Here is a 24,319-nt window from a genome sequence, read left to right on the forward strand (position 1 = left end):
TTAGTTTTGTTGTTGTTGAGATGTATGAGTTCTTTATATATTTTTGAGATTAATCCCTTATCAGATATATGGTTTGCAAATATCTTCTCCCAATTGTTAGGTTGTCTTTTCGTTTTGTTGATCGTTTCCTTTGCTGTGCAGAAGGTTTTTATTTTGATGTAGTCCCATTTGTTTATTTTTTCTATTGTTTGTCTTGCCTGGTCAGACATGGTGCTTGAAAATATGTTGCTAAGACTGATGTCGAAAAGCGTACTGCCTGTTTTCTTCTAGAAGTTTCATCATTTCAGGTCTTACATTCAAGCCTTTAATCCATTTTGAGTTAATTTTTGTGTATGGTGTAAAATAATGGTCTGCTTTCATTTTTTTGCATGTGGCTGTCCAGTTTTCCCAACAACATTTTTTGAAGAGACTTTCCTTTCTTCATTGTATGTTCTTGGCTCCTTTGTCAAAACTTAGCTGTCCATAGGTGTGTGGGTTTATTTCTGGGCTCTCGATTCTGTTCCATTGATCTGTGTGTCTGTTTTTGTGCCAGTACCATGCTGTTTTGGTTACTATAGCTTTGTAGTATATTTTGAAATCAGGGAGTGTGATACCTCCAGCTTTGTTCTTTTTTCTCAGGATTCCTGTGGCTATTCGGGGTCGTTTGTTGTTCCATATAAATTTTAGGATTCTTTCTTCTATTTCTGTGAAAAATGTTGCAACTTTGATAGAGATTGCATTGAATCTATAGATTGCTTTAGGAAGCATGGACGCCTTAGCTATGTTAATTCTTCCAATCCAAGAGCACGGAATATCTTTCCATTTCTCTGTGTCATCTTCAATTTCTTTCAGCAATGTTTTACAGTTTTCAGTGTACAGATCTTTCACCTCTTTGGTTAAGCTTATTCCTAGGTATTTTACTCTTTTTGTTGCAATTGTAAATGGAATTATATTCTTAATTTCTCTTTCTGCTGCTTTGTTGTTAGTGTACACAACTGACTTTTGTATGTTGATTTTGTATCCTGCAACTTTATCTTATTCATTTATTACTTCTAAACGTTTTTTTGTGAATTCTTTAGGGTTTTCTATATATAAAATCATGTCATCTGTAAATAGTGACAGTTTCACCTCTTCCTTTCCAATTTGGATCCCTTTTATTTCTTTCTCTTGCCTCCTTGCTCTGGCTAGGACTTCCAATACTATGTTCAATAGGAGTGGTAAGAGTGGGCATCCTTGTCTGGTTCCTGTTCTTAGAGGGATAGCCTTCAGTTTTTCACCATTGAGGATGATATTAGCTGTGGGTTTCTCATATATGGCCTTTATTACATTGAGGTTCTTTCATTCTACACACATTCTGTTCAGAGTTTTTATCATAAATGAATGCTGTATCTTGTCAAATGCTTTCTCTGCATCTATTGAGATGATCATGTGATTTTTATTCTTCATTTTAGTAATGTGGTGTATCATGTTGATTGATTTGCAGATGTTGAACCATCCCTGCATACCTGGAATAAATCCCACTGATCATGGTGTATAATCTTTTTAACATATTGTTGTATGCAATTTGCTAGTATTTTGTTGAGGATTTTTGCATTGATGTTCATCAGTGATATTGGCCTGTAATTTTCTTTTTTTGTGTTGTTTTTGTCTGGTTTTGGTATCAAGGTAATGTCGGCTTCATAGAATGAGTTAGGGAGCTTCCCCCCTCCTCAATTTTTTGGAAGAGTTTGAGAAGGATAGGTATTACGTGTTCTTTGAATGTCTGGTAGAAGTCACCAGGGAAGCCATCTGGTCCTGGACTTTTATTTTTGGGGAGGTTTTTGGTTACTGTTTTGATCTCCTTACTGGTGATTGGTCTATTCAAATTCTCTATTTCTTCTTGATTCAGTTTTGGAAGGTTGTATGATTCTAAGAATTTATCCATTTCTTCTAGATTATCCAATTTGTTGGCATATAGCTTTCCATAGATAAAAGATATAAGATTCTCTTATAATCTTTTGTATTTCTGAGGTGTCCATTGTAATTTCTCCTCTTTCATTTCTGATTTTACTTATCTGAGCCTTCTCTCTTTTTTTTCGTGGTGAGTCTAGCTAAAGGTTTGCCAATTTTGTTTAGCTTTTCAAAGAATGAGCTCTTGGTTTTATTAATTTTTTCTATTGTTTTTTTAGTCTCTGTTTCATTTATTTCTGCTCTGATTTTTATTATTTACCTTCTTCTACTGATTTTGGGCTTTGTTTGTTCTTCTTTTTCCAGTTCCTTTAGGTGCACTGTTAAATTGTTTATTTGAGATTTTTCTTGTTTGTTGAGATAGGCCTACATTGCTATAAACTTTCCTCTTAGAACCGCTTTTGCTGTATCCCATAAATTCTGGCATGTCATATTTTCATTTATCTCCAGGTATTTTTTGATTTCTCCTTTGATTTCTTCATTGACCCAATCGTTGTTCAGTAGCATTTTATTTAATCTCCACATATTTGTGGCTTTTCTGATTTTCTTCCTATAGTTGATTTCTAGTTTCATACCATTGTGGTCAGAAAAGATGCTTGGTATTATTTCAATCTTCTTAAATTTATGGAGACTTGTTTTGTGGCCTAATATGTGATCAATCTTGGAGAATGTATTCTTCGGTTTTTGGATGGAATGCTTTGTATATATCTACTAGGTCCATCTGTTCCAGTGTGTCATTTAAGGCCAATGTTTCCTTATTGATCTTCTGTTTCGATGATCTATCCATTGGTGTAAGTGGAGTGTTAAAGTCCCCTACTATTATTGTGTTACTGTCTATTTCTCTTTTTATGTCTGTTAATAATTGCTTTATATATTTAGGTGCACCTACATTGGGTGTGTAGATATTTACAAGTGTCATATCCTCTTGTTTGATTGTTCCCTTGATCATTATGTAATGCCCTTCTCTGTCTCTTTTTACAGTTTTTGTTTTCAAATCTATTTTGTCTGATATGAGTGTTGCTACCCCAGCTGTCTTTTCTTTGCCATGTGCGTGGAGTATCTTTTTCCATCCCTTCACTTTCCGTTTGTGAGTGTCTTTAGGTCTGAAGTGTGTCTCTTGTATGCAGCATATATATGGGTCTTGTTGTTTTATCCAATCAGCCACCCTATGCCTTTTAATTGGAGCATTTAGTCCATTGACGTTTAAAGTAGCTATTGATAAGTACGTACTTACTGCCATTTTTTTTAACGTTTTTTTTTTCTCAGTGTTTTAGTAGTCCATCTCTGTTCCTTTCTCCTTCTATACAGAATTGATGGTCTCTTTAGTTTGACCTCTGTCTGAAAGCTCTACTCTTTAACTCCCCTCCTCCCACATTTTATGTTTTGGATATCGTATGTAACCTCTTTTTGTGTGCGTTTGTATCTGTTACCCTCTTATCATGGAAATAGATAATTTTTCCTATTTGTGTTCTTCTCTTTCCCCCTTAAATAAGTCCCTCTAGCATTTCTTGTAGAACTGGTTTCTTGGTGACAAACTCCTTTAATTTTTGCTTGTCTGGGAAACTTTTTATCTCTCCTTCTATTTTGAATGATAACCTTGCCAGGTAGAGTATTCTTGCTGTAGGTTTTTTCCTTTTAGCACTTTAAATCTATCGTGCCACTCTTTTCTAGCCTGTCAGATTTCTGCTGAGAAGTCAGCTGATAGCCTTATGGAATTTCCTTTGTATGTAACTTGTTTTTCTCTGGCAGCTTTTAGGATTCTTTCTTTATCTTTAATTCTGGACATTTTAATTATGATGTGTCTTGGTGTGGGCCTCTTTGGGTTTATCTTGTTTGGGGCTCTCTGTGCTTCCTGTACCTGGATGTCTGTTTCCTTCCTTAGGTCAGGGAAGTTTTCAGCTATTATTTCTTAAAATAGATTCTCTGCCCCTTTGTCTCACTCTTCTCCTTCTGGGACACCTATAACACGGATGTTAGTGTGCTTGATGTTGTCCCAGAGGTCCCTTAGGCTGTCCTCACTCTTTTTAATTCTTTTTTCTTTTATTTGTTCAGCTTAGGTGATTTCTTCTAGTCTTTTGTCCAGCTCACTGATCCATTCTTCTGTGTCCTCTACTCTGCTTTTGAGTCCCTCTAGTGAATTTTTCATTTCCAGTATTGCATTCTTCATTTCCGATTGGTTTTTTTTTGTATCTTCCATTTCTTTGTTGACATTCTCACTGAGTTCATCCATTCTTCTCTCGAGATCAGTGAGCATCCTTAACACTCTTTGTTTGAACTCTCTGTTGGGTAGGTTGCTCATTTCTGTTTCATTTAGTTCCTTTTCTGGGGTTTTGTCCTGTTCCCTTACTTGGAATGTATTCCTTTGCCTCCTCATTTTGCCTCTTTCTCTGTGCTTGTGTCTAAGTATTAGGTAGGTCGGCTACGTCTCCTGATCTTGGAGAGGTGACCTTATATAAGTGATGCCTTATGAGTCCTGACAGTGTGCTTCCCTCTTGTCACCAGTTCCAAATGTTCCAAGAGTGACCCCTGTATGGGCTATCTGTGACCTTCTGTGGTGGTGGGGTTGCTCTTGGCATAGGTGCCCAGGGAGGGTGGGCTGTCGTGTCGTCCCCCCCCCAGCTGGTTGTAATGCTCAGCTGTGTATAGTTGTTGTGGGCCCTTCAGTCTCTTTATCAGGTGTGGGGAGCCCCAGCACAGTTGGCTGCAAGTTCTAATACCACATTTGTGTTGCAGCTTTTCTATTATGTGAGTAGGCCCCCAGCCTGGCTGGTTGTTAGGCTCAGGGGCTTACAATTGCTACAAACCTACGGCCTATAAGCCTCTTGTCAGCTCTCTGAGGATTGCAGCTGGGTGGGCTGGCCTCAGGCATGGGAGCACCCAATTGTTTCAGGCTTTGGAAGGTGGGACCACTCCCCTATGTGGCTCTTTGAGAAGCACAAGTCTTCTGCTGCTGACAAGCCCCACCACCCACAGGTCCACACACACATTCAACACAGTCCTGCCCCATGTGTGTGCCCTGGCCCCCTGAAGTGGACACAGTCTCTCCACAGCGGAAGCCTCCCACACTCCACCAAGGCCCCACTCTCTCCACTCGCTCCTTGTGCATGCCCTGCCCTACAAAGGTGGACCCACTCACCAGGCTTCAGAGAATCCAGTCACCAATCTATGCAGGCCCACAAGTTGCCTGAGGGCTTATTGTTGGGTGGGGCCAGTCCCTAGGGTGGGCTGCCTGTCCTGGCTGAGCTGGATTAGATTGGTGCTGTAGTGAGTGGGGCAGACCTGGGCTAACAGGCCACAGGGAGCAGTCCAGTGGCATCTGCCAGCATCTGTGTCAGCATGCCCACACCAGGTCACAACAATGGCCACCACCAATGTCCCAGTCCCTGGAGAGGTCTCACTTCTCACCAAGATGCACTCAGAGCCTATCAGGTGAGTCTCTTTTCACCAAAGGACTGTGCACCTTTCTTGTAATTTTAGGTTGCTTTCTATAACAGGTGAGTTTGTGCATTGACCCTTTAAAAGTCAGCTTTAATGTCTTGTGAACCAGCTTTTCTAGGTGTATTCCCCAATGTTGTTAGTAGCAAGCAAAGTCAGATGTTATGCCACTCATCTCGGTTGTGCTGGGTCCAAAAAATGCCTACAGCAGCAACGCTCCCCGGCTCAGGTCCCCCACTCCTCCAGAGAAGGATGCCTACCTTTGGATTGCTCCCGGGCGGCTGTGAAGTGTTGCAGCTTGTGAAGGTGGCATTTTTTCTCTCCAGAAGGGAATTTCTACCTCTTTCACCTCAGTTAGGATTGTCCATTGTTGCAGGAGTTCCTCTTATCCAGTTTTCAGTTCTCTCTCGGGTAATTTTTCCAAGAGTAGTTGTAAATCAGGTGTGTCCGTGGGAGGAGGTGAGTTCACAGTCCACCTATGCTGCCATCTTGACTTCTCTCCCTGTTATTTAATTTTGAAATTAACACTGATACAAATACACTTATTTCAAAACTTGAGTGCATCAAGGAGAGAGAATAGTTCCTGGACCCTTCCTTTCTTCCCAGGTCTTTACTGTTAGGTGGATGGATTAATCAGTTACCTGTCAAGTAGGGTAACATGGGTGGGTGCGTACCTGAGAGCCAAAAAAAAGTTTGGCAGGTTTTTTTTTCCCCCTGACAGGAGTATTTTGGGTTAACACCAGAAAATAAGAATTTACTTGACTTTGTCTACCTTAGTAAATAAAGCCTATTCTCAGTTAATCAAAGGTATTTGTGGCCTCAGGAACAAAATGGAGTGTGATGGAGATCCACTTAGGGTACATTAAAAAGACCAGTTTTAATCAAGAGAAAATTTGGAGTAAGCAGTAATTAATAATAGTTAAATATTTAAATTTTTTCTTCATATACATAGCCCTTTAAAAAAAGTATTTCTTGGGCCAGCCCCGGTGGTGTAGTGGTTAAGTTCGGCATGCTTCGCTTCAGCGGCCCAGGTTCAGTTCCTGGGTGTGGAACTATACCACTCGTCTGTCAGTGGCCATCCTGTGATGTAGGCTCACATACGAAAAGAGGAAGATTGGCAGCAGATGTTAGCTCAGGGCGAATCTTCCTCAGCAAAAAAAAAAAAAAAGTATTTCTTTTACCATGCTTAATAATTTTTTTTAATTGAGGTAAAATTCACATAACAAAAAAGCCATTTTAAAGTATACAGTTCAGTAGCCTTTAGTACATTGACAGTGTACACGATCACCTCTGTCTAGTGACAAAATATTTTCATCACCCATACTTAACGATTTTAATAGTTATATTTTGATTACTAATAGAATAGAAAATTTCCCAGTACTTGCATGCGTTACTCTCATGGGATGCTGGAGTGAGAGAATAAATGATTAAATTGTGCTAGTTCTTGGGGCCGGCCCCATGGCTTAGTGGTTAAGTGCGCGCACTCCGCTACTGGCGGCCCAGGTTCGGATCCCGGGCGTGCACTGACGCACCGCTTCTCTGGCTATGCTGAGGCCACGTCCCACATACAGCAACTAGAAACATGTGCAGCTATGACATACAACTATCTACTGGGGCTTTGGGGGAAAAAACAAAAAACAAAGGAGGATTGGCAATAGATGTTAGCTCAGAGCCGGTCTTCCTCAGCAAAAAGTGGAGGATTAGCATGGATGTTAGCTCAGGGCTGATCTTCCTCACAAAAAAAAAAAAAAAATTGGTGCTAGTTCCAAGTACCTATGAGGAATTAACATTCTGGTGGTGAATCATAGGCATAAAGTGACAACTTTGTGGAGAAGTTTTATTCCCTCAGTTTCCATGGGGTTGAGTAAATTTCTTCAGACTCTAAGGGTGTTTTCCCACCGAGTCTTCAGTCACGATTTACTTGTGCCATGTGAGTAACTGCCCCAGGCCTCTCCTGAATGGTTGTCACAGACGCACAGTGTATAAAGCCTTCCAAACCTGTCATGTGTCAATTGTGGGTACAGTGATATAAAAAGAGGACATTTAAGGACAGCCATGTTGTTTTGCGTAGTTCTCTTGAACTTGCAGAGTGAATTTAGAAAAGAGAGACTGCCTCACATTAACTGTGGTTTCCTTTCCCTTCAGCTCTCCTCGAAGCCCAAGACGTGGAACTTTACCTGAGACCCCTGAGGAGACACATACAGTGTCTCCAGGAGACGGAATTCCCACAGACCCGTGTGTTAATCGCCCCGTTATTTCATACCATCTGTCTGATCTGGAGTCATTCCAAGTTTTATAATACTCCTGCTCGGGTTATAGTTTTATTGCAAGAGTTTTGTAATCTCTTCACTGACCAGGTATGTAGCATTGAAAAATAGGAACAATAAGAATCATTGCCATGCGGTAGGTTTTATTACATTGATGCAAAATAATTCCGGTACGCAGCCAGAACACCATTTTTCTCTTTCTTTTTTCACAAAGGACTTTTATGGTAACATATCCTAAATGGCAAAGGAGCTCTGGAAATAAGTCAGATATATTTAAAGGACAGGTTGTTACTAGATTTTGTTTGTTTAATATCCTACCTTTCTTCAATGAGATTTAAGACGGCTGTTAATAAAAGGCAGATATGCATAGTACTTTGTAGCTTTCCCTTTGGTTTCCACAGGAACACTGGCTGATGGAAGACTTTTGGAAAGTAAAGTTAAGAGAATGTGGCTAAAAAAAATTGTCCTCAAAAAATAGTGGTGGAATTGTACTGAAAGAATTCTGATTCATTGTTGATTTTTAAAAATCTCTTGTTTATAATTGTTTCTCTACTCTTAACTTGCAAAATGTTAAAAATTGGACTGCTTCCTCATTTTTTCTGTGTGAACTTTCATTCTTCTTGTGTCCATACTATCAGAATATTACATTATTTGAGGGCTAAAAGATACACAAAGGGCACATAATCCAATGGTTCTTAGTTGGGAATGTTTCTTAGTCGGCTTGAACTGCCATAACAAAATACCACAGACTGGGTGGCTTTATTTTCAGAAATTATTTTCTCTAAATTTTGGAGGCTAGGAGCCCAGATCAAGGTGCCAGCATGGTCATGTTCTGGTGAGAGCTCTCTTTCTGGCTTGCAGATGGCTCCCTTCTCTCTATGTCCTCAAATGGTGGAGAGAGAGAGAGCTCTCTTCCTCTTCTTATAAAGCCACAGTCCTATCAGATTAGGCTCCTGCCCTCATAACCTGATTTAATTTTAATTACCTCCTAAAGACCCTATTTTCAGATAGAGTCACATTGGTAGTTAGGGCTTCAACGTATGAATTTTAGGGGGATATATGATATAATTCAGTCTATAGCAGGGCGTGTGTCTGAACCACTACGGAGTTTTTGTAAAACAAATGCCAGAGAATGAGAATCTGTGCATATAGGTTAGCCTCTGAGTTGCTAAGAAGGCTTCCCGTGAGCATTGGATCTCCAGCTCCAACTGACAAACTGAAGCAAAAAAAACAGTATATGAGTTCATGAGAACTGGGAAGTCTAAGAATGCAATGATTTCAGGAATAGCTTGTTCCAGGAGACTCATAATAATTTCAGAGCTTTCTGCCTTCCTCCATTTTGTTCCTTTGTGTTTGACTGACTTTATTCTCAGGCTTTTACCACAACTTAAGTAAGGTGGCTTTTGGCAGCCCCAGATGTATATCCTTTTAGTAGAGGAATGTCCCTGGAAAGAGGCTGTCTTCTTTTCAGTTCTGGCCCAGTGGATTTAATTTCCATTCCTGGAACAATCATTGTCGCCAGGGACATAGGATATTTTGGACAGACGTGGCTCGCTTGCTCAGAGGAGAATGGACAGCTGTGATTGACCTGAATCACTGATCTAGTCTAACGCTTCCCAGTGGTTTTCACATCATGGCTCACATAGAAAATTAAAAATTTTTATTGCATAGTGGGGTAAATTGGAAAGGATTTGGAGCCCTGAAAATCTGCTTATAGTCAATGCAAACAGCTGGGAGTTCCTGCTGCCCCAGACCCCAGACCCTTGCTGTTCTAAACAATGAAGAGAACGATGTTACAGGAAAAACTGGTTGGGGAACTGGGTTCCAATCCAATGCCTCTTATTTTTTCAAATGAATTAACTGAGACTTAAAAGATGACATCCTGGGCGGGCCCCGTGGCTTAGCGGTTAAGTGCGTGCGCTCTGCTGCTGGTGGCCCGGGTTTGGACCCCGGGCGCGCACCGACGTACCGCTTCTCCAGCCATGCTGAGGCCGTGTCCCACGTACAGCAACTAGAAGGATGTGAAACTATGGTGTACAACTATCTACTGGGGCTTTGGAGGAAAAAATAAATAAATAATAATAAAAAAAAAGATGACATCCTTTGCTCAATTTCCCTGAGAATTTAGGGGGCAATCTGGATTAGAGAACGGATCTCCTGACTTGCAGGTTAGAGTTTCTGGAGTATGAGATTGACTATTAATATGGTTTTTTTTCCTCTGCTTTTGAAGAGGTGGATGGTATATGGAAAGGACTTTGGACTCAGACCAACCTGGAATCAAATCTAACTGAACCACTTAAGGGGAGTTATATTACTTCTCTGAGACTCAGTTTCCAGATTTGTAAGTGCGAATAGTGTCTAGTCTACAGGCTACTGTGAGGATCAAAAGAGATAAGCTAAAGTGAAATGCCCAGTGTGGCATTTAATAGAGGCTCCGTAAAAGTTAGGTCCAAAAAGGATTTACAGACTAGTTGCAGCTATTGATAGGAGATAACAACATGTTGGTTCCTTGCTATATTTTATCCTCTCCTCTGGCTTCATTCAGTTTCTCTGTTATGCAAACTCCGTTTTGCTCTGTTGTTAAGCAAGTGTGCTGGGTCCTAATGGCTTGCATCTCCCTGTGAAAGACCATGATCTCTATTGCAGGGTCGGTGACTGTGACCACCACTTCTCCCAAACCCCTTTTGAAGGATCCTCATCTCATTTTGAGAGTAATCAAAACTGTTTTACTGCAAAGCCCTGTTAGTGTATAAACCCCAGAGGTGGTCATTCATTGTGGTAGGTGGCTCATAAGAAGTCCTGGTTACCTGTAAGCCTATAAGCCTATTATCCCTGGCCCCTAGTCTGTGTCAATGGCCAGAGTTTGCCAAGCTCCCAAGGAAATAATGTAGCTTCTCTTGTTCCTTAGTTACTATTCCTGGCTTCTGTCCAAAGGTCCTGTTGACCTGATTTCCTTGATTCTCCAAGTGGACTTGGTAGTAAATCGGCCTCAACATGTTAGGAATCAAAAATCAGCAACGAGCCAATTTTCATACCTGGGTTCCCTGAAGAGCTGAACTCTACCTGCCCTCCACAAGTTGTTTGCTTCTAATTTTATTTTTTATATTTATTTAACAAATATTGTACAGTGCATATTATTTTCTAGGAACTCTTCTAAGCCCTTTAGAAATTTGCAAATTTAATCCTCATAGCAACACTGATGTAAGTACTATTAGTAGATCCATTTTATAAAAATAAAACACCTAGAAGTCCAGAGAAGATAAATAGCTTTCCAAAGGTCACCCAGCTTGTAAGTGGTGGAGTTCTTATCCATTATGCTGTGTTCCATATTTTAAAATAACAATTTTTATTGCTAATTACAATGAAATATGTGATATGCTAATGATATTATAAAATATTCTCATTGCATAAAATTTATAACAGTGGAAATAGTCCTGAAGTTCTATCACCCTAAAATTCGGCATATTTTATTTTTCCTTTCCCCAAAACTTATACATATTTAGGCGTTTTATCATACGTATAATTTTTATTTTTTTTTACTAGCTTCTTGAAAGGTGATTTTGTTGTTGTTGGATATTTAGGTTGCTTCCAGCCTCTGTTGTAAAAAACATACAGAAAACAACTTTATACAAAAATCCTTGTTCCTTAAATTGGATAATTGACTTAATATAAATTCGTGATATTGATTGGAGGGTACAGTCTTTTCATGGCTGTTGAACAATATTGAATATTTACAAGTTCTTTTCTAGAAGATTTTTAGAATTAGAATTACATTGCTATTATTAATGTATAGAAAGTTCTACTATAACTCGCCAGCTTTGAGCATTACCATTTTTTAAAAATTTGGGGTGATTTATTGTGTATATAATGGAACCATGTTGTTTCTTAATTTGTACTTTGCCTGATTTGTGTTACACATTTTATGTGTTTTTTATAATTGTGTTTCCTCATCTAGCTTTTGTGTACTTTGCTTCCATGAATCTATCTTCCTCAATGGGTTTATGAGATATTTGAACCCTTGCTGTGTTATGCATCAGAGGTCACAAGCTGGCATTCTATCAGTTGTATTTGGCCTATAAATCAATGCAGTGTTTTTATTTTGCATAATATTTTAAAATTAAAAAAAATTATTGCCAATATTTAAATTGAGGAGTCCTCATTTAAATTCCAGCATTCCAGCCTTCACTGAAAAGTCAGAGAGCTCACTCCACTGGTTCTGCCACCCCTGTTGGCACAGGCAGCTGCTAGAGCTTCAGGCGTCCCTTTAGTTAGGTTATGTGCTGTCCAGGTGGCCATAGAGCCACTGTTTGCTGTTGTTCCTGACCGCTTCACTCATTTTCATTATCTGCCTGATCCTTCTAGGCATCCCAGTCATAGTCAGAAACACTTTGTTACTTTAGAAGCAAACTGGAGTCACTAACAGTGACTGTTAACATAGGCATTTAGGCCAGACATACAAAAGGCGTCATCTGCCTACCTTGGATGATAGCACACTTGAGCTTTGGTAATGGGCTCTTTTTTTTAAGGTTTCTCTGGTAACCTGACTCTACTCCCTGGTCATTGTGCATCGTTACCACTCTAGGCCCATCACCCTGTCTATTTCATGGCTCGATGTCCCCCTTGTGGGTATTGTCATTTACAAGATCCTAGGTGAAGAAGAGTTGAAGTCTGAGAGGTTGAGCTTGGAAAAGAGGTGTCAAGATTGAGCAAAAGAAAGAATCCATAAAAGCACATGAAAAAGAGAAAAGAAGGGGCAGGCCCCGTGGTGTAGTGGTTAAGTTTGGTGCACTCCACTTCGATGGCCCAGGTTTGCAGGTTCGGATCCTGAGCGCAGACCTACGCCACTTGTCAGCCATGCTGTGGTGGCGACCCACATACAAAATAGAGGAAGATTGGCACAGATGTTAGCTCAGAGCTAATCTTCCTCAAGCGAAAAAGGAGGAATATTGGCAATGGATGTTAGCTGGGGGTGAATCTTCCTCAGCAAAAAAAAAAAGAAGAAGAAGCTAGGAGACAGACATCCAACTAACAATTTGGTTGATAAATTGCTTCATTGATAATTGATTAATTGGCTAATTGATAAATTGGTGAGCAGTAGTTTAGTTTATAAGGCATCTGAAGTGGGACCAGTTCATCCTAAATCCAGTGGCTTTTTGGTGGTTTGTGCTGATACCATTGAGTATGAGAGAATAGAGAGAGCTGGTGTGGTTGGGTGTGCTCCAGAGAGAAACTATAGGAAGCAGAAAAGAATTCAGAGGTTAAGAGCTAAAAGGGATCTTGAGGTTCACTCTTGATTCATCTCTCTCCTTTTGCAGATAAGGCAACTGAGATCCTCTGAGATAACTTAGCTAATGTCACAAAAGAAGTTAGTGGCCCCTAATTGGATCACAGGCTGGTCTCCTGCCTTTGCTGATGCTTTTTCCCTTGCATACCCTGCTGCCTAGTGAAAGGATATAGACTGGGTTTTCTAATCTAGGATCTTTAGTACTATACCCTTGTCTTAGTACGTCTTATTCAACAGTGGGCTGTATGAACAGAAAGTTAATTCCTGTGATTGTCTCATCTATGTGAGGGTCAGCCAAGAAGTGAATGAATATAAGGATGGCTTGCCCACAGGCAGTTACTTTAGATGTAGGTAATTAGGTCATGGGGGCTGCTGAAACACAGAAGGCATTGGAGTCACCACCATAGATTTTTTAGCTTCCTAAAAGGACTCATTTATTATAAAAAACACATATAGATAAAGGTCTACAGAATCCCTGGCCCATACCAAAGTGTAAACTGTTTTATAACTCACATTGCTAAGGGATTACTGGTAGTTCTCTTCCCTGTTCTGTGTGCAGTGTTAGCAGCCTTCACGTAGAGGTTAATTTTCCATCCAGTCTGAGTGGGAAATCAGAGCATAGATTGGGAATCTACAGCTAGAACTTGAAAGATTCTGATCAGTAGGGTTTTTAGATGCTAAATCATTTTCTTATTTACAAATTTATGGCACAGAGTCTGTACTGCATGTAAAACTGTAGCCATTAATGGGAGAAGAAGGATAATATGTCTACATTTAGGAAAAAAAAATCCTTCTGTCTGCTGTGTTGAACTCAATGGCTTTCATTACATTCTCCATTGAGATCTGTAACAACTTTCTAAGCAACTATAAAATTAAAGGCACACAATTTAAACTTAAAAGTTATATGAGGTTGCAATGCATCAGGAAGAAATAGTATACAAAAGAACCTTTAGAATTTATAGGTTCTTGAGGTCCCTAAAGAGGGAAATTCTGAATGTTCATAACAGGTATGGAGAGGGAAGGACTGGAAGGAACCTAGAGGATGGTCCTGTGATCGTCAGTGCTGCATGAATCTGCTGATCTGTTTTTTCTTTAATCCTTCTTTCCTTTCCATTTCCTCTATTCAAAACTAGTTCACATGACATATCTCAGCTAGATTTTGTGTCCTATAATGCACTTAAGCCCCCAAAAGAGAAGTTTGCTAATCTTAAAGAATTGCCAATGATCTACTCACCTATACGAGCTCTTTCTCACCTTTGCAAGTGGTGCTGTGCTGCCAGGTAAGGTGACCATATTTTTAAAATCCGTGGCCTGATAGATTCCGCCCCCTCCTGGCTTGTGTAGTATTTCTTTTTACAAGAAATTGTGCGGAATATTTGCCAGCAGGACTATCCAGGCAAATTCTGATTACACAGTTGTCATATCTATGAAGCTTAGCAAAAATTTAGTCATTACTAGACTGTATAAATCCAGAAATTGTAGAGTCTCCTGTAGATTATTCTAAGGTATACAAGTATGTCATTGAAACCCAAGTGTCTGAATTTCTAGAATTGGTGCTTTCTGTCTCACAGCACTGCTGGCACAATTCTAGATATTGTCATTTAAAAATGATTCATTGAAAAAAATAATAAAGATAAAAAGTAAAATGATTTATTGAAACAGAGATGTTTTTAGTAAAAAACTATTAAACATATTTTTGATCAGTTTCCTTTTTTAAACCCTAGGCAATAGCTTATCTTTCACCTGAAGACCTTTTGAAAGGAGAAATTGAAGACTCTCTGGAGAAGGTGCAGGTGGCCATTAACATCTTAAAGACTTTCAAAAATTCTTTTTACAACTATAGAAAAGAATTGGCAAGCTATTTTATGGGAAATAAGGAGGTGAAACCGTGGGATTTTCAGTCTCATCTGGTGTTTGGTAGATTTGACAAATTTCTTGACCGTTTCATGAAAATAGAGGTATTCATTTGTTCACTTGTAATTTATTCATATTGTGGGTGGGTTCAAAAGTCCTGTAGCTTTTTACATGATTCAGTTTATTCTGTTTGGGTGGGAGGTGAGAGGTCTCCTTTCTTCATAATTCTCACGAGGAGCTCATGAGGCCAGTGCTATTAAGATAGTTTTAAAAACTTTAGCTTGGCTTCTTAAGATTTACTTTTGATTCTTTTATAATGATCATAAGTGAATCTCTTTATGTACCAGTACCCTTTGACTTACAACTTACTGAGCTTCTGGAATACAGTTGTACATCAGGAAGCTGTAAAGTAATCTCTTTTTTCCTTTATATGTTCAATGTTTGACATTGGGATTCCATACCTGAAAATCAATTTGATAATCTAAAATGTTACACTACCTTTTAGTATGTAAATACATATACTATAAAAATTTTAGAACTATTCAAAAAAAAATAAAGAGAACATGAAAATATGTGCTCTATATAAGTGTTTTAATACCTGAAACAAACATTGAATGAATACACACATGTATACACATTCAAACACATATTTGTGTGGAGCCAACTGGCTAAGGTTTTTAAAAAAAGTTTGAACTAGTGACACTGCCTTATTTTCTTTGAAAAGCTCTTTCTAGCAAGTTTGGACTTTTTTGTTAATATAAGATTTGTTGAATTTCATTCAAAATTAGAGCTTTATGTTTTGAAAATTCTCATTATCACTTAATCAGCCCAAATGCCTCTCAAAGTGTGAATGCTAAATGCTTAGCCACAGGCAACTGCGTCACCTTTCATGACAGTCTCTTACGCTCCGTTTTAGTAAGGGAGCTGACTGACTGCAAAGGGTAAGCAGCTGAGAATGTGAGTTTTGGATATTACCTGGGGATCTGACTTATGATTAGAAGGATATAAAATTAAGCAGTCATATATATAGCTATGGCAGAATAGATGTTGCCTGTACTGCTAGAAAATTCTTGGTAAATGTGAAAATGAGAGTATGATTTTGAAAATGGGCAGTAACTCTAATTAAATCATATTTATTTTCTGTCATGTAAGTGTCCAATAACTCACCAATTTTGAATGTTTGAAAATGTTCTTTGAAACTTTAATATGTTCTTTTCCTGCTCAAAATGGTGGAAAGATCTTTATAATACTATGTTTTTACAAAGGATATCTTTGTCACAATGTTGGAATTTGAAAAGCTGGAGAGACTTGAATTTGGTGGTACCAAAGGAACAATTTTAAATGGACAAATCCACGAGATGAGTGAAGAATTTACGGAACTCTGTAAAGTTTTTAAACAGAGCACTTATGACCCATCTGATTATAATAACATGGTAATATTGTACCTTTGCATTTTCATTTCATTTCAATCTTATAATTTTAAATCTGGAAAGAACAGTGGTCACAGTCATAATAGGTACCATCTGGTCCATCCTCTCTAGGATGTAAGAGGTTAAATGACTTGCCTGAAGTCGCTTATCTGCTTAGTGGTAGGTCAGGGACCAGAACTTAGGCCTTTGTATTTAGAAGTTTAGAACATGTAGATCTATTTCTAATAGAACAGTGGACCTCAGACTGGATTTGTTTCTTGTTTATGTATATGAAAAGGAACTTTCCACATTAACTCATTTCGATCTGATTATCTGGTATCTGTGTAACTTGTGTGTTTTACTTTAGCCTTTTCCTGAATCACTGGATAATTTTTTGGTCTCTTGAACATTTAGTTTCATCCCATTCACTCCATGTATTATTAACATGTGTGTTGTCTCTCATATTTTTTATTGTTATTCTTTAGAGGTCTATATGTAATCTCATAATTTCAACTTCAGGAAATAGGGGGCGGCTTGCAGATTGAAGCTGCTTCTGTTTTCTGTCACCGTCAGCATGTTTGGAGCCAGAGAGTTACCTCTGAGCGTCCCTGCAGCTCTAGGATAAAAATAGCTTCATTTTAGTGGTTTGTGAGCAACAGTGAAGCCTGGGTACCAAAAAAAATGAAGATTTAGATTTCATATGAATGTGAATTTATTCACTATTGTGTTTATGTAACCAAATAACTGATTCTTTGAAATGTACAAGTGCAGTGTGTTAGCTTTGTAAGGACATGCTCAGAAAACTTAGTGCCTCTGAACTGTAGTCAGCTTTGGGAAGTAGAGTTAATCATGAGAGGACACAGCCATTGTGTGTCCTGCTAATTTGTGGAAAAGTAGGAGGAACGTAGGACCATGGTGATGGATAGCCTGGGCTCATCTCCAGAGCCTGGTGAGATGTCTGGCACTTGGTGGGCATTCAGTGAATGTGGACAGAATGGGACTCTTAGGGGGGCTTGGCTTAGCTCTGCTGAGCAACTGAGTGGAGGAATGTGAGACCCAGCGTGCACAGGATCCTCAGGTGCATTCGAGTAGCACCGAGTCTTGATTTCCTCATGATTATAACACCTGGCAGGTTTTCAGAGTGCCAGGGTTGGAGAATGTGGCTATGGTTAGCTGATGTCACTACCTTGGCAACGCCAAAGATCCTGAATTTGTCCATGTCTGCCCAAAGCCTGCACAGTCACAAACATGTAGGAATAGAAAGTTCATTTGCTCTTGACATATGTATTTGCTTGGTATCTGTATTTTGTTATTTAGCGTTTTGGAGCCCCATTTATTTTGCAAGTAAAATGGGCAAGGCTTACCTCCTATCTCCAGGTCTGGTTTGGAGACATCAATAACCTGCCCTTGAAGTTCCGCTTCCTCCTCCTATCTGATTATCTTGCCTTAGAATAGAATCTAGCAGCTCCTTGACTTTGGTCATTCCTTGAAATCAAAACAGGAATTAACTAAAAGTTTACTTAATTGGTATGCTTATGTTGAATGTTGAAGATGATCTTTTTTTTTTAATGTGTCCTGGTTATCAGTGTTGCCTCAGAATATTGCAATGATTATACATTTTTTGCTTAATAAGCTGTTCATTTTGGTGCTTTTTAACTGAGTTAATTACACTCTGATTTTTGTGATGAAATGAGTTGGTAATTTTCATGAGACATTATCTTAGCAAACTACTTCCAACCTAGTATATTCACACAGGTGTATCCTCGTGACACATGCCTGCCTCAGTGCCCTTCCCCTCCCACTGCATATACCCCTATGCGTTCCCTGGTCCCCGAAGAATATCCACTAGGACTAACATAACAGTCGAGTGTATCACTATCAGCCTTCCTGCACTCTGGGATGAAAATGGTTTAAATATGTTCCAGTAAATTAAAGAAATGATCACTGGTAATTTGCTTTTGGAAATGCTATTATTTCTCCCTTTTCATCAATCTCAAACCTCTTAATCAGGCTTGGAACCTTTATTGGTGTGGCAAAAGGTCTTCCACTGTGGTCCATTTACAGAATGTGGGGGTTTTCTCAGGTGTATCCATAAAAATGTTCTTGAGTTTCTCAGTTACAAGTATTGAGTGGAAAGGTCATTTTAGGTATTTTCTTTGACTTCTTCCCACAGGACTGTTTGAGATCTAGACAATTATGGGGAGAGACTTGCTTTCTTGTTTGTTTTTAGTTGAAATATATTTGACATATAACATTGTGCAAATTTAAGACATACATGTTAATTTGATACATTTATATATTGTTATATGATTGCCATTGTAGCGATAATTAGCACCTCTGTCACATTACGTAATTATCCTTTCCTTTTTTTTTTTTTTTTTTGTGAGGAACATCAGCCCTGAGCTAACATCCATGCTAATCCTCCTCTTTTTGCTGAGGAAGACCGGCTTTGAGCTAACATCTATTGCCAATCCTCCTCCTTTCCCCCCCCCCCCAAAGCCCCAGTAGATAGTTGTACGTGATAGTTGCACATCCTTCTAGTTGCTGTATGTGGGACGCTGCCTGGCCAGAGAAGCAGTGCGTTGGTGCGCGCCCGGGATCTGAACCCCGGGCCGGCAGTAGCGGAACGCACGCACTTAACCGCTAAGCCATGGGGCCAGTCCCTATCCTTTCCTTTTAGTGGTTGGAATCATGAAGTTCTAGTCTCTTAGTTAAGTTTGCTATTAGTGAATATAGACAATGATATTGTATTAAAATATCAAACTTGTTGAGAGACTTGCTTTCTTAATTGTTTATTTAATAGCTTAGTTTAACAGCTTAACTTAGTTTAAGTAGTTTAACAGCTAGTCAGGTGACTTTAGGCTCAGCAGCTTTGCTTTGCTGATATTCTGAGGTGTTACTTGACTAAATAAAATTCCCCAGCGGCCAGCCCCATGGCCTGGTGATTAAGTTGGGCGTACTCCGCTTTGGTGGCCTGGTTTCATGGGTTCGGATCCCGGGCGAGGAACTACACCACTCATCAGCCATGCTGTGGCGGCAACCCACATATAAAGTAGAAGAAGATTGGCACAGATGTTAGCTCAGGGTGAATCTTCTTCAGTAAACAAATAAACAAAAAATAAAATTCCCTAGATAACTAAGCAAGGATAGTGGCTATTTTCCTCTTGAGAGTAACTCCTTGGCTCTGCTTAGTCTCTGTTAATCAGACCATTCATATTTACTGATCAAGTGCTGGGTGCTGGGCATTATGTCAGACCTCCACACACGTTCCTGCTTAATTTCACTATAACCCTGAGAGTGACCTGTACGGCAGACAAGGTTAAATAAATTACCTGATGGTACACAGTTCCCAGGGAGTGGAACAGAGATTCCAATCCAGAACTCTCAACCCCACGCCCAGCACTCTTTGCTGTGCCACTGACTGTTCAGTATTTATCTCCCTTGTTGCATCCCCATTGAAATGAAGGGAATAAGTTCATCAGGGGCAATTGGAGGAACTCACCTGAGGACTTGTGCCCTGAGGTGGAGTGATCCAAGATGGTGTATCTATTTTCCTTTTTCCTGCTGGTTTTTAGTAGGAAGGTTGATCCAGGTACCTAGCTTGCCATTACACCAGGATCTAAAATACATTTTAAAAGTAATTATTTAGTTAATCTTTACTAGGTTGTATTCAAATTTCTGCAGTTAGACCTCAGTTCTGTTCTAGTCTGCTGAACTATTAATTCTTTTGCTATTATATGGAGCATTTTCTAATTTTAGTGAAATAAATTTCTTATTAGTCATCTATAGAATTTTCATATGTCTTTTCTGTTTATTTTTTAAGATAAAATTTATTTTAAAACATTACTTATTTATTCTTTTGGAAAGGTAACATATGCAAAAATTTAGTCCCCCTCTTCTTACCCCACTGTCTTTTCCCTTAGTCTTCCATTTTTGCTCCCCAAAGGCATCTACCATTATGAGTTTCTTATATAATGTTTCAGAGATGTTTGGTGCATGTACTAGCATATACATGTATGTATTCCTTTATATTCCTTTTTTGCACAAATAGCATCCTCTGCACATCATGTATGCCTTGCTTTTGTCACTTAATATATTTTGGCAGTCATTCTGTATCACTCCAATAGCACTGCCTACTTTTTTTTAATAATTGCATATTATTCCTTTGAACTTATGTACTATTTACTTTTAAATGTAATTTAAAGTAGTAGATATCATTCTTTAAAAATTTGCTGGGGGCCGGCCCCGTGGCTTAGCAGTTAAGTGCGCGCGCACCGCTACTGGCGGCCCGGGTTCGGATCCTGGGCGCGCACTGACGCACCGCTTCTCTGGCCATGTTGAGGCTGCGTCCCACATACAGCAACTAGAAGGATGTGCAACTATGACATACAACTATCTACTGGGGCTTTGGGGAAGGGAAAAAAAAAGGAGGAGGATTGGCAATAGATGTTAGCTCAGGGCCAGTCTTCCTCAGCAAAAAGAGGAGGATTAACATGGATGTTAGCTCAGGGCTGATCTTCCTCACAAAAAAATAAATAAATAAAAAAGTTCTAAAAAAAAAAAAAAAATTTGCTCAGGAACTTCTGCTTCTGGAAAGATTAAGTAGTTGTACTTTTCCCTATTCCCCTCACTAAGTACAACTAAAACACTGGTCACTATATATAAAACAAGCTTAAGAAGACTCTGAAAGGTGGCAAGAAGGCAGACCATCTAGGGACCGTGGGATCCAAAAGACACATGGCGATGAGCTCCCTGAGATTTCTTGTTGCCTGAAACAAACCAGACTTGGAGCTGAAGACACTGGCAAACTGGAAACACCAATGGGCACAGACATAAAAAGCCCTGACAAAAGCCTGATCTCAATAAAGGAGCAGCCTAGTGAGACAGAAAACTTGTAGACCATAATCTCTCTAGTTCAGCCAAACACCATGGAAGAAATTGTGCCATACCGCTATCCATGCCAGCAAACACTGAATGGAGAGCCTAGACTTACACCCATTCTTTAACAAGGTGCTCCAGCTCCCAACTCCACTGGGGTGGTATCAGAGATGGCCAAGTAGGGAGCTGTGATTTTCGTCCCCACTGGCCGGTAATGAGCTCACTCTCTGGTGTTAGTGGAGACCACATGGAATTCGAGATTTCTTTTCTCACCCAGCAGCATCTTTATTTCACTGGGGTAGGGTCAGAGGAAGCCTGGTGGAGAGTCTGGACTTTCACCATGGCCAGGTGGTAACCAGGTCACCTGCACTGTGGCATCCATGGAGACCACATGGGGAACTGGAGCACCCACCCATAACAAGGAGCTCCCCACCCTTAGGTGTTAATGGGTGCTGAGTGGAGAACCTGGATTTCTATCTCCCACTGACAGTAATGAGGCTGGAGCAATATCCAGGAAACCTATCAAAAAATGAAGGTTTAAATAAGATCCAAAGTCACATAACATAATATGAAAATGTCCAGAGTCAATAGAAAATCACTCATTATACCAAGAACCAGGAAGATCTCAACTAAATGAAAAAAGATAACTGATAGATGCCAACATTGAGATGACAGAGATGTTAGAATTATCTGACAGAGATTTTAAAGAGCCGTGCTAAAAATGCTTTAGCAAGCAGTTATGAACATATTTGAAACAAGTGAAAAAATAGGAAGCTTCAGTAAAGAAATAGAAATTCTCAGCAAAGAAATAGAAGATATAAGGAACAAATGGAAATTTTAGAACTGAAAAATATAGCAAAAATACAAAGCACAGTGACTGGGTTCAATGGCAGAATGGAGGGATAGAGGAAAGAATCAGTGAACTAGAAGATAGAGCAATGGAAACCACTCAGTCTGAACAACAGAGAGAACATAGACTGAAACAAAATGAACAGAGCCTCAGGGACTTGTGACTGTAACAGATCTAGCACTCGTGTCCTCAGAGTTGCAGAGAGAGAGGAGAAAGACCGTGAGGCTGAAACCTCAAAGAAATAATGGCTGAAAACTTCCTAAATTTGGCAAGAGACATAAACTTACAGATTCAAGAGGAAATTAGAAATCAATAGCAGAAAGATAAACCCAGAAAAGTCTATGCCAAGATGCATCATAAATAAACTTTTAAAAATGAAGATAAAGAAAAAATCTTGAAAGTAGTGAGAGAGCAACAATAACTTACCTGAGGGGAAAAATGATTTCAATGACAGTGGATTTCTTATCAGAAATCATGGTAACCAGAAGGAAATGACAAAATATTTTTTAACCACTGAAAAAAAAGAACTGTTAACTCAAAATTCTCTACCCAGTGAATAATACCCTTCAGGAATAAAGAGAAAATCAAGAAATTGTCAGATGAGCAAAAACTAGGAGAATTTGTCGCTAGTAGAGTAACCCTAAAAGAATGGCTAAAGAAAGTTCTCAATACAGAAAGGAAATGAAACCTTGGAGCACCAGGAAGGATACGGTAAGCAAAAATATGCATCAATACAGTTGACTTAGCTCCTCCCCCTGAGTTTTCTAAATTTGTTTAATGGAGGAAGCAAAAATTGTAACAGTGGCTCTAAATGTATGTATAGAAAATATTCAAGACCATTATATTATAAATGGAAGAGAGTAAAGGGATCAAAGTGGAGGTAAGGTTTTCCTTTTTGAAAATTGTGATAAAATGTATTTTACATAAAATTTACTGTTTAAACCATTTTTAAGTGTACAATTCAGTGGCATTAAGTATATTCACAATGTTGTACAACCATCAGTACTTTCCACTTCTGGAACTTTTCATCATCCTAAACAAAAACTCTGTACCCATTAAATGATAATTCTCCATTACCCTCTCCCTTCAGGCTCTGGTAACCTCTATTCTACTTTCTCTCTCTACGAATTTGTTTATTTTAGATACCTCATATAAGTGGACCTAAGCAATATTTGTTTTTTGTGTCTGGTTTATTTTCACTTAGCATAATGTCTTCAAGGTTCATTCATATTGTAGCATGTGTCAGAATTTTATTCCTTTTTAAGGCTAAATAATCCATTTTATGTGTATACTGCATTTTGTTTATGCATTTGGGTTGATGGATATGTGGGTTGTTTCTACCTTTTGGCTACTGTGAATAATGGTGCTATGAACATTGGTGTACAAGTATCTGTTTGAGTCCCTGCTTTCAATTCTTTTGGGTATATACCTAGGATTAGAATTGCTGGATCATATGGTAATTCTATGTTTACCTTCTCAAGGAATTTCCAAACTGTTTTCTATCGTGGTTGAACTGTTTTTCCTTCCCACCAGCAATACAGGATTCCAATGTCATCACATCTTCACCATCTTCATTTATCTTTCTTGGTAATAGCCATCCTAATGGCTGTGAAGTGATATCTCATTGTGGTTTGATTTTCATTTCCCTAATGATTAGTGATGTCAGTCATCTTTTCATATGCTTATTGGCCATTTTTATATCTCTTTGCTGAAAAATGTCTATTCGAATCTTTTGCCCATTTTTGAATTGGATTCTTTTGTTGAGTTGTAGGAGTTCTCTTGATATATTCTGGACATTAATCCCTTATCAAATATATGATTTGCAAATAGTTTCTCCCATTCTATGGGTGGTTTTTTTCACTCTATTGATAGTGTCCTTTGATGCTAAAAAGTTTTTAATTTTGATGAAGTCAAATGTATCTGTTTTTTTCTTTTGTTGCCTATGCTTTCAGTGTCATCTCCAATAATTGATTGCCAAATCCAATGTCATGATTTTCTCCAATATTGTCTTCTAAGAGTTTTTTACTTTTAGCTCTTACATTTAGATCTTTGATCCATTTTGAGTTAATTTTTATATATCTCATAAGTTAAGGGTTAAACTTTATTGTTCATCACTAATGTATAGAAAAGCAGCTGATTTTTTGTGTGTTGGTTTTCATCCTGGGACTTTGCTGAATTTATTTATTACCTCTAATAGTTTTTTGTGGTTTTTTTTGTGCAGAATCTGTAGGGTTTTCTACATATAAAATCATGTCGTCTGTTAACAGAGATAATTTTACTTCTTCCTTTCCAATTTGGATACCTTTTATTTCTTTTTCTTACCTAATTGCTCTGGCTAGTGCTTCCAATGCTATGTTGAATAGGAGTGGTGAAAGCAGGCATTTTTATCTTGTTCCTGACCTTAGAGGAAAAGCTT

General features: G+C 38.8%; 1 protein-coding gene across 1 annotated transcript in view; it reads left to right on the forward strand.

The window, feature by feature from the left end:
- Positions 1 to 24,319, forward strand: part of DNAH11 (dynein axonemal heavy chain 11) — a 313,801-nt gene that overhangs the window by 14,829 nt on the left and 274,653 nt on the right. Inside the window, exons 6-8 of the mRNA XM_087428734.1 lie at positions 7,507 to 7,718; positions 14,637 to 14,870; positions 16,032 to 16,199. Coding sequence (XP_087284860.1) covers positions 7,507 to 7,718; positions 14,637 to 14,870; positions 16,032 to 16,199 — 614 coding nt within the window. The remainder of the gene's footprint in view (positions 1 to 7,506; positions 7,719 to 14,636; positions 14,871 to 16,031; positions 16,200 to 24,319) is intronic.

Source organism: Ceratotherium simum, chromosome 1, assembly GCF_057802395.1.
Source record: "Ceratotherium simum simum isolate JZ-2026a chromosome 1, ASM5780239v1, whole genome shotgun sequence".
NCBI lineage: Eukaryota > Metazoa > Chordata > Mammalia > Perissodactyla > Rhinocerotidae > Ceratotherium > Ceratotherium simum.